The sequence below is a fragment of the Protopterus annectens genome, chromosome 4.part0 (assembly GCF_019279795.1).
Source record: "Protopterus annectens isolate FY-2018-M chromosome 4.part0, PAN1.0, whole genome shotgun sequence".
In the NCBI taxonomy this organism is placed as follows: Eukaryota; Metazoa; Chordata; order Ceratodontiformes; family Protopteridae; genus Protopterus; species Protopterus annectens.
In genome coordinates, this window is record NC_056733.1 from 622,562,669 (window position 1) to 622,573,985 (window position 11,317).

Consider the following 11,317-nt stretch of genomic DNA (forward strand, 5'->3'; position numbering starts at 1 on the left):
TTAAATGGTTCCACAACTACATGGTCAATTATAAAAAAATAAAAAAGTTTGACTTTCAGCATATATTTCACATGTTGATATGCATACCATTGTGTAGTATTGGTCACAGCATATAATATATAGACATTTATATTATTATTATATTATATATGCATATTTTAAAATTGTTCTATATTCATACATATTTACTCTCTAATATTTGAGTCATTGTTTCACCGATTTTATTGTAAAATGTTTTATTGTTTTATTGTACTAGTTTTTTTTATATTTCATAATGTAAAAATATAAGAAAGACTGTGGGATGATTTTTTAGACATATTTAAATATACTGATGTCACTGTTGGACTTGTTTTCTTATTGGTGGATTGTGTCTTTATAAGTACCAATGTTTTTATCTTTCATTAACTCTGATGAAGTCTTAATTTGATGAAAGTTCTTAGTTCATTGTGTTATATTCATTGAATAAAGTGTTTGGAGTGTGGTTCCATTGTTTTTTGTCAGCTTGTAATGTCTTCAGCAACAAAACTCTGTGGTGGTGATTCAGGAGTCACCCGGGAAGATTGGGGAGAGATTCAAGGGAAATTATTGATGATGACGGACAGTAAATACCATCAAAGGTGACAGACTGACCTACGCCGGACCCTTCATTTTTTTTCAACAAATATTCACAAAAATGAAGGATAAATAAATATAGTTTATAAATATGAAATAATTGTACACATAAACTGTTAGCACATTTTAAATAATAATACAATTGACTTGAAAAGTTAAACTTGAGCGGCACGGACACTCTTCAGTTGAAAAGTTGACAGAAAAAGAATTAACATGCATAGTAAGTGGTAACATGCATTTTCTCCAAAAGCATATAACACAGGACAGAGAAAAAGACTGGTACTGCAAACCTGCCTGTATTTAATTAATACAAGTTGGTGTATGACTGCATGTGTGCACCTATTTTATGTTTGTTCTACATTATTATTTGTTATTTCTAAGGGCCGTGATGGGGAAAGCCAGATGGAAAACTGTAATTCTTTTTCCAAGAATGTATTCTTTTTACTGAAATATGCTGGACAGGTGATGAAATTGTTTTTAACTAAAGTACATTTGTCTTCTTTTACAAAAGTGTGCTCTCACTGTGTTTTGTACTAAGCACATTTTAATGTTGTGTACCTAAGGTGTTTATATAATAATAATAATAATAATATAAACAAGTAATATAATATAATGTTGCAGGTCCCGACCATCCCAGTATTTTATTAATGGCAAAAGTGAGTGTCATAGTATTTACATTTGTATTATTAGTCTGGTATCTGTAATAGTAATATGAAGAAGTATGGACAAATTCTTATGCAAGTAAGTGGAGAGGTATGGTAGCTCTTTGAGAAATCCTGATTTGTTCATTTTGGTAGAAGTTTTTATTTACAAACTGCTTTTTTGTATTACTCGTCTCCTGCAAGTCCTCAATCCTTATCATTTTAATAACATGTTTGAGTACACAGGAGCTAACCATCATCATTTGTTTCTACTAAATGACCATGTGAGGATGTTGAATTTATCAGTGTCATACCCTGATAATGATGTGCCATAATAATAGTGTAATGGAAAAAAATTATACCAGGGATGGGATTGTTTTAACTCTTTAAGAAGAAAGTTCAGCTTGTTATATTAAAGAAGCTTGTGTGAACAAAATATCATAGCCATACCAGTTTATTTTTGCCAATAAGAAGGAACTAGTTAGTGCGTTTTCTGGTAATATCAATCATGGAAATGTCATTCTGTACAGGAAATCAGGCTAATAAACAAACATACATAATATAAAAACAGATGCTTTTTTTTCAACCTGATCTGCACCCCAGTCATACATCTTAACCTTGTAACACAAGAAACCTGGACAAAGCCTAACATAAGTCAGAAAATCACTAATTTTATGAGAAACATATGCACAATGACATTAACAATATCAAAAAAATTGTAAATTAAAAAAAATTGCAATTTGAAAGGGCCACTTGGGAATTTGTGGCACCCCATTATTTTAGCTTCAAAACTTGGAAATTCCAAGGAATTCGGTACGGATGAGAAGTATGAATTGCTGACCTATCTTATGTATATATACATTCCATGGGTAAGATAGATTCACTTAAGGCAAACTTCCCACTGTGACTCCTCCTTGCAGTTCTGATGAGCTGGTTGCATGACAGGTGCTTCAACCATAGCTCACCTCTGTTGTGGCTAAAGTTGATAAGTATGATGAGGCTGTTAGTGCCTTTTCAGAGAGGCATCTCAACTTCTCACCAGGAGGTAACCTGGCCTAATTGCTCATGGTCGCCCAGATGCAGTTTGAACAGTTGTTGGAAGCCAAAGTTAAGAGAAAACAGTGGACTGACACATGGCCAGAGTGGAAGACCTCTTGGAGTGGACTGCAGATTTACTCACCAGGCAGGCCATGACTATCAGGCCACGTGTGAAAAGTGCATCCCATACCATCAGCCATTTGGGCCAGGTCAGCAGCCTTCATGATGCTGCTTGTATCTCACACTATCCCCAGTATGGGGTACTCTTTTCCAGTTGTGACCAGCCCCCTACTTTGTGCGTTGTCAAATCCTCCCCATCGCCATTTGTCTACTTCTCTGTGTATCAGTCCATCTGATGTTTATGAACATCCATTACTATTTGTACTGTTCTGTGTTTACATGTCTTCTCCTGCACACTGATCTACTACCAGTTTCCTCCCCATTCCTTATCAGTCCCCCCTCTTCCTTTTTCTGTATATAAAGAAAATTAGACTTTTGCCTGTAAACTCCTAAACATTGTTCTTGTCTCACTCCTTGCTGCTTTCTCCTACTTCATACTTTCCTAAATGTGCCTTTCCTCCCTGTTTATGAATCTGACAGGAGTCTACATATGTGGGTACCATAGAATGTTGTAATTACTGTACAGCTGTACATCTAGAATGTTGTAATTACTGTACAGATGTACATCTAGAATGTTGTAATTACTGTACAGCTGTACATCTAGAATGTTGTAATTACTGTACAGCTGTACATCGTTATGCTCTGCTCTGTATATTGACATATGCTGCTTTACTTAGCTATGCAGTCATTTGTGAAGTAATATTTTCAGGTCTCTTGAGATTTGCACAGGGTGACACACCGCTATTACATCTATTGTACCATCACTTTTTTTTATATGTTTCTCTGCAGAGACACATCTGCTTGCATATTTGCTGTTCATCTGTGCAGAACTGAGCACAATAACCTGCACAAAAGCACTGCCTATCTCACTTTAGATACGCAATTAGTCTGCATGCTACCACTCCCAGAACCTCAGGACAGACAGGAACTGCAGCTCCAGGAATTCCTACAAGCTAGCAGAACAAATCTCAACTGATCTAACACTGGTTAGAATGCGAAGGACAGATGATAGGGTTTACAGTCTTCACTACATTTGATGAGTCACCATCTTCACCAACCAACATAAGGGGCAGGGCTACAGTCCTGTTATACCAAAAGTGAATAGTACCTTCATTAGATTAACTAATAACAGTACTGGTAGGTGAATGCCTTGATTGTATGTGCATACTTTGCAGCACTAACATACTAGCCGGTAAACATTAACTTGAACAAACAAATTGAGATGAGAAGTAATGTTTATTTAATTGGTAGAGGTGGGAGAAGGAGGTATAGAAGGTAGATTGAAATAGTACTTCAGCAAGGATTTCAAGATTCCAGGGAGGAGATATGTTCACATTTTAGTATCCCGAGCAGCTATTTGAATGGCAGAATACTAAAAAATATGGCACTTGGGTATTACAAAAAATATATTTTTGTGTCTAATCAGCCATTACTCTGGGAAGTGCATACTATAAACAAAATAAGCTAGTTTTCTTTGGACAATTGCGTAATTAGACATTTAGTTAGCTTTCACTAGTCCACCTTAATGTACCACTGATTCTGATTCAGCAGTGTAAAGTTACTAATTTATCAAGAGGTTAGTTAGTTTCATAAAGATAGCTTTCTGGCATACTGCTAGAAATAACTCCAGATAAAACAGTGCATCTACAAGTTTTCAAAAGGCTCAGAGTCTAATATCATGTTTTCTCATGGAGTAAAATATAGCACATGCAGTCCAGGTTACAGAATAGGCTGACATAAAAGGAATATTAAGATAAGGACCAATCAGTGACAGGAAGGAATGCTTATGTGAAAACAGTAACAGTAGCAGATTCTGAGAATCAGACCAATATGCGACAACTGATAATGCTGAAAATTTTCATATGAAAAATTGCATCATTAAAAGGCAAAAAGAAATATTGTAAATATTTTATTACATTAATAAAATACTAATCAACTCACAACTAATAATCTGTTTCTTCTTTTGTAGCATTCAATATGATGACTATATGAGTGGAAAAATGTTAATCTTCATCGTAAGACAGATCTACATTTTCTGGAGAAGATTCTTCATGGCTGCCTGTTCACATCAGCACTGACTGCTGTGACTAACTTGTAACTGAGCATTTTTAATAAATCATAAATGATGTAGAGAACACTTCTCGTGTACCAAAGGAATGCACACAGTTGATGGCTGATGTTTAAACTAGTGTTTAAACTATGTGAATAGGAGATTAAGAATGTTTAATTATGCGTGTACAGCGTATTAACAAGGTATGCTACATCACCATGGACATGAGAAGCAAAGAAATAAACACATTTTGTGCTCCATATTAATACTGCTTAAAACATTTATAGTGCATAGTAAAGTAATATTGTGTATAATTCATAAACTTTGTATAGTAACAATCATATTGGAATGCAAGATAAATTATGCATACCAAATACGTAGATAATGCATAACGCACTAAAAGTGCAAAATTTTATTGTAAAATGTCAAGAATGAGTGTTGGCCTGTAATTAATGTGCATGGTGCTGGACTCATGCTGGCACTGCAACAGTACAATATGGATCCAGTCTGACCCAGTATGCAGAACTAAACTACTCTAGAAACATACACAACATATACCCAGTGAGTCAATCCACCCTGTCCTAGAAACAAAAGTGAATCTCCCTAGGAACAGATAACACATAGCCCAAACTGTAATTTTCACTATCGTAAAAATTAAGCTAATTCTAAATCTGCCTTTAGTTAATGCAGACAAAATTATCTAATTCTTTCATATTTTATAAACTATAGTTTCCTCTTGTCCCACTTAGCACTCCCAACAAATTATTACCCTGGAATGTAAAAGAATACCAACAGAAAGATGCAACATGGTTCAGTTTGCTGCAAAGGTGAAACAGACTATTATCATCAAATTTCATTTTCCCACTGAAAACTCCCATGCAAACAGCCACAACACCACTTCCCCAGCACCATACCACTTGTTTTACTTTGTGCTGTCCAAATATATGAAATTTAAAAGAACAAAAGAAAGGCACTAAAGGAAAACCAGTTCACTAAAGCAGGTGTGATACCATCTTCATACAGATACCACAAACTTGCTTGCTTGTTACTTATTATTGCAGGAACATTTAAAGAGTAAAACGGCAGCTCCACAACAGTGTGACACATAACCAGTAATAAAAAGCAATATTGGTGTTAAAACAGTGATAACAGATATCTGTTGCAAGACATGACAATTACAACTACAAAGAAAAAAATTACAACAGTGCCATCTGAAAGGCAACTGAAATAAAAGCCCAGTTTATAAAGTAAAACAGCACTGTGTTGAATAGGCCAATGCATAATACAAATAATGCATTCTAAAGATGCTTTAGCAGCAGAACAAAATCAGTTTTCAGATCCTGGACAAGCTGTGCCTGCACTCTTATGCCTTCTGTCCTAAGGTATAATGTTGCCTTGTTACAACACGTGTTCTGTCACACACTGTACCTCTGATGCTGCACACTGCTGTTATGTCACAAAGAATTTATACAATATGCACATTAGCAAATACAGTACAACATGGGTAAATGCAACACATCACTGCTTATATTTACAGGTTACAGCACAGTGTGCATGAAATTTGGTGTATATTTCCAATATGGAATATAACTCTTTAATGTTTAAGTCTTAATTGTCTGGAATAGCCATAAATTGTGCTTATGGTACTTCACTGTCCAGAAAGTAAATAAATGCATTAATTTTGATAAGCTATGTTTACAGAGCTACCGTTTAATGTATACCACTTTTTACACTGTGTCTTGTTTTATATATCAAGTCTTCAGTTAGATAGTGGCTGAAAGCACTCCTGTAACAGTCCACGTACCTGGTTAACAAACTAAAATAAAATAAAACAATGAAACAACCATACACTGATGATTTATTTCACAAAAGCAAATCACAGAATAAACAGATTTGCAGGTATGCATGTATTGCACACTGAAGTGGTATATAATATGCATTTCTGACAATTCTGAGACATTAAAGTAAGACGTAGAGTAGAAAAACATTTTATTCACAGGCAAAGTTTCACACTAACACCAAAACTGTAGTTATATACTTACTGTAACACTGGATCTTTTCATTTTCATCCTTCTGATATTCTTTGTGGGTCCTCAAGTCACTAGTTGGATCAGAGCCAGCAAAACTAGTGCTCCAGTCTCAAGCTCCTTTAATTTTTCCAACCCACAATGCACCTGCAGGTGAAGCTGCATGAAACTGAGTTTCCTACCCCTGAAAGGGGTGACAGGTCCTGCAAACCCCTCAGAGCTATAATCAGGAAGGAAAATGGAGGATGGGATGTCATATTGGACAGATGAGAATGAAAGGATCCAGCAATATGGTAAGTACATAACTACATATCCTGTTCATCCCATCCATCTGATCAAACTTGTGGTTCCAAATCCCCAGCTACTTAGGACTTGAATGGCATCATGACAAGGAACCATGAGGATAGTGGCTTCAAAGGAAGCCATGAAGCTCAAGATCACTAGGTTATAATGTCTAGCAAAGGTATGTGAGATAGACCATATTGCAGTCACACAAATTTCACCCATAGAAGAGTTTCTGAAGAAGATGGCAGATTTAGCCACCAGCCTGACAGAATGAGCTTTGGATCTACATGGTAATGGATGATTGTTGGAAGAATACATGGATGTTATACAGTCTGAGATCCATCTGGACAAAGCAATTTTGGAAACCTTGGAGCTATGGTTATTAGCAGCAAAAGAAACAGATGGTTGTGAGTCTTTTCTAAGGGCCTTAGTTCTGTGCAGATAGAACCATAGTGTTCAGTGCACATCTACTCTGTGAAACAAATATTCACCCCTGTAAGAGTGATTGCGAAAAAAGACTGCCAGATAAATAGGATGGTCCAAATTACATTCAAATGACAACTTGGGAAGGAGGGAATGATTAGTGTGTAATGAGACTCTATACTTGTGAATCACCATATAAGGCAGAGAGGAGAACAGGGCATGCAACTCTGAAATTCTCCTGGCTGAGATTACAGCTACTTGGAATAAAGCCTTCCAAGAAAGAACTTCCAAAGAAGTGGAATATACTGGATCAAAGAATATTTTTGTTAAGGCCTCTAGCACAAGACTCAGGTCCCATGGATGGGCTAGTTCTCTTATTGGAGGGCAGAGCATTTAAAGGGTAAAACAGCAGCACCACAACAGTGTGACAGACAGTATTAAAAAGCTATATTAGTCCTAAAATAATTAAATAAATAAACACAATGAAGTCCTGCAATGCAAAGGTACCTGAAGTATATGCCCACATTCCCATCCTGTCCATCACCCTAGATTTCCTATTGGGTGGATGGACACTAGCTGTAGCCACCATCAGCTCTTTTTCAGTTGCTGCTGCCAGAATGATGAAATCGACCAAGGGGCACTTGGATCAAAACTGCCTGTCCTTTGGGTGGCCAGTTAATTTTATCATGCTTTTTAGGAAAGTTTCTGGAAGAGTCAAGCTCTTGCCATGCTCTCCTGGTAGCCAGATCAATCAGTACAGGGAGCCAAGCTGTATGCCTCAAACAAGACCTGCTCATCCTGAAAGGGCAGGTCTGTGGACCAATTTCCCCTCAGATGCATGAGTTCTAAGACCTCACTAAAAGTTAGGTCTTCTGGAGGGGATTGTGGGGAACACTCTGAATCCTCAGAGTCAGTATACAAAGTGACAGACTCGTCAGGGGAGTAAATGTGTCTCCTCTTGTTCATCACCTTCTTTAGAATCTCATGTGATGGGGAGTCCTCAAAGGACTGGTCCTGCAATCGGACAGTATGTTTGAGAGCATCAGCTCAGCTCTGACCCTGGGAAGTATGAGTGGGTCAAGGCAGAAAGGAAAGGGTGTCCTTGGGAGGGGACAAAACCAAAGAAGCTTGTGTAGCAACTTTTGGGGGACAGGCTATGATCCTCCCAATAACTCCAAAGGTTGAACAAACATCTATCCGATCCAGGGAATCCTCACTGAGTGCTTGTACTGTAACCTTGGTAGAAGAGACTGTGGGCCCCAATGAAGGAATCTCCAATCTAGACAGAGTAGATGGAGCCAAAGAGGAGATCGGTACCATTGACTCAAAGGCCAATGACTCTGACACCTAAAAAAGGCACCATATAAGATGGGTCTGAAGATGATGTCAAAGTGTCAGTGTCAGGACACTGGTCCCAAGATCCACTCAAATCCAACAACCTCAGTGATGAGTTGGCTGGATTTGAAACCTTCAGATCTGAAATTAAGGTGGTACTCGGTACCAAAGTTGAAGGCTCCAAATTGGTAGTCAGTTCTGATACCAGTGGATCCAAAAGTCAGATCAGAGATGGATCAAAGAATAGGGATGAGGAGCCAGCCCTCTATCCCCCCGCGATCCTCATCATATGCTTCCAGTCTGATTTCAATATGTTTCTAAAGGTTCTGACTGAAGACTGTGATGTAGGCTGAGAAGGGAATCTGGAAAGTTCCCTCTCAAAAGAAGTACCTCAGATCAGGTGCTTAGGTGACTTGTCAACAATAACAATTGTTTCCAAGGGAGGTGAAGCTGATTATAGAGATATCAATCAAACTGAAGAAACAGTCTGCACCAAGAGACTCCTCGTGTTTTCTCTTTTTGGATTCTGAATCTTCTCCTTGCCTTTGGTCCTGTCCTGAGCTGCCCCTGTCCTTTTGGTGCTTGCCTGCCTCTGAATCTGGGGGCAGCAAGCCATTGATTACCAGTTTATTCCTTCTGTCTGTCAAGACAAGCTGACCAAAGGTCTTGTAGACAGAATAGTCAACCATGAGGTTGACGCAACAGTTATGAGAGTCCTGTGGGGAAATCTTGTGGCCACACTGTAAACATTTTTTAAAACTTTTTTTATCCTTATTTTTATACTGTTATACTTCATCATGACTGACAAAATATTCACTGTAAAAGCTAGAAATCACAATAACTCCAAACTAGATTAAAGGCTAACTACACACACTAGCTAGTAAAAAGAAAAAAATATATAGACTTCACTTTCTGACACCTATAATATATACTTTTCATAGGCCTAATGCCCACATGACAAAGTATAAAATATTAACAAAGGTATTTGGAAAGGAGCTCACAGAGAGAAAGATTAAGTAGAAATAGGAATATTAAAAAAATTCTAATAAGCTAATGCCTAAAAGTAAGTTATACAAGAGAGGGAGCACAGCTTGCTGGAGACCATAACCATGTCTGAACGCTGAGATGCCAAAGGAGATCTGAAGTGGATTCACCTATGGATGCATTATGGATAGGAAAAATTAAAGGAGTTTAAGGCCGGAATACTAGTTTTACCAGCTTGGATCTGACAAGTGGCCTATAGACCCACAATTGGATTGGACGGATAGGATGAATAGGATCAATGGAGTTTTGCATTGTGCACTTCTGGTATCTGTGATGCCATAAAGGTCATCCATGAGTTAATAACTCTCCCTCATGGCATTGTAACATATATGTAGTTGGTACCCCTGGTGAACATTTCTAATCTCACAGTATTATGGTCCTTTTATTTTGATCCATGTATTATTCACGATTCTCTGCTGGTTTGCATTATCTACTGTGCGCCTTATGGTACCACGGAAGGCACCACCTTATGTCTTCCACAGAACTGTTACACTGAGATCCATGAATAGTGTGTGGCTGTATAGCAGCATTTTTCCATGCACTAGACACCCATAGTGCATAGGAAGTCTATGAATTCTCCTCAAAGATTCCTGGGAAATAACATAAATCAAACTAATGGTATATGAATGATGAAATGTCAGTATAAAGTATGTCTACTTTTGAAGCCTTCTAACAGTCATAGTTAAGAGGATGCTTGTACTTTTAGTTAACAATAATATTGGACCAATACTTGAACTGTGACTGATTACAGTATGTTGAGTAGAATAACAGTGCATTTTTACATCTCTATACCATGTACACTATTCATAAAAGCATGTTTATTAATTCTGGCAGAATAGCTTATTTTATCATGAGTGATGCAAGATGATATTCCTATATGTATTACTCAACTGCTTTAACATATGTGTCATTCCCAAATTATTTAAAGGAGTACAACGAACTAATGCTAATCTCAGAATATAAATTTGTAAATACACTTGTCAAGATATATTGCCTACTGGCTTTCAAGAAGCTCGACTGATGTAACCTCATGCTTACATTTTCTACTTTCCATATATGATTACTTGACTTGCTTTGACTACAAAGTTGCTTCACTTGTTCTGACTGCAAACGGAAACTTATTCCATAATCCTGGAAACTGCTAGGAGGTGAGACTTCTTGTGGTTTATTGTGACATAGATAGAGGAGAACAGATTGAGCAGAAACCATCCCTGCTGAAGTGTCCTATGCTGGCATGCAAGGAGTCAGGGAAAAATTCTTGGATCCCTGCAACCTGAGAAGAGTGGCCACTATGGACATGCATCTGGTAAACACCATGAGCGTGAAGATGAGTCCATACAGTGTCTGAAACTGGCAACAATCAGTCCCTACTAGGAAGTGTAGAAAAATCCTTGGCTCTAGCAATTTTTATGTGAGGAAAAATATCTTAGAGTTCCAAACACCATATCCAGTCTCCCTTGGATACACAAGGGAGGGTAGACATAATGCCACCAATCAAAAGGTGTCTTTGGTGGTAACTGTATGTATAACCACTGAGATCCAAATGGATCTGAGGTCATTAGAGTTCTTAGGCATTAAAAACAGTCTGTTAAACATCATAGGGCCTGCTGGACTTCTGGGACCTCATGGATGTCACTGTTGTCTGATGCTTTTCTGTACCTCTTGCCTTGCCACTAACTTCTGATGGGTTGGGACATTGTCAAGGGCAATGATAAGATGTGGTGTGAGGGAGGAAACTGAGT

General features: G+C 37.7%; 1 protein-coding gene across 1 annotated transcript in view; it reads left to right on the top strand.

The window, feature by feature from the left end:
• TMEM233 (transmembrane protein 233) overlaps positions 1 to 6,307 on the top strand; it is a 585,540-nt gene extending 579,233 nt beyond the window's left edge. Inside the window, exon 3 of the mRNA XM_044068579.1 lies at positions 4,381 to 6,307. Coding sequence (XP_043924514.1) covers positions 4,381 to 4,392 — 12 coding nt within the window. The 3' untranslated portion in view covers positions 4,393 to 6,307. The remainder of the gene's footprint in view (positions 1 to 4,380) is intronic.
• The last annotated feature ends 5,010 nt before the right edge of the window (positions 6,308 to 11,317 follow it).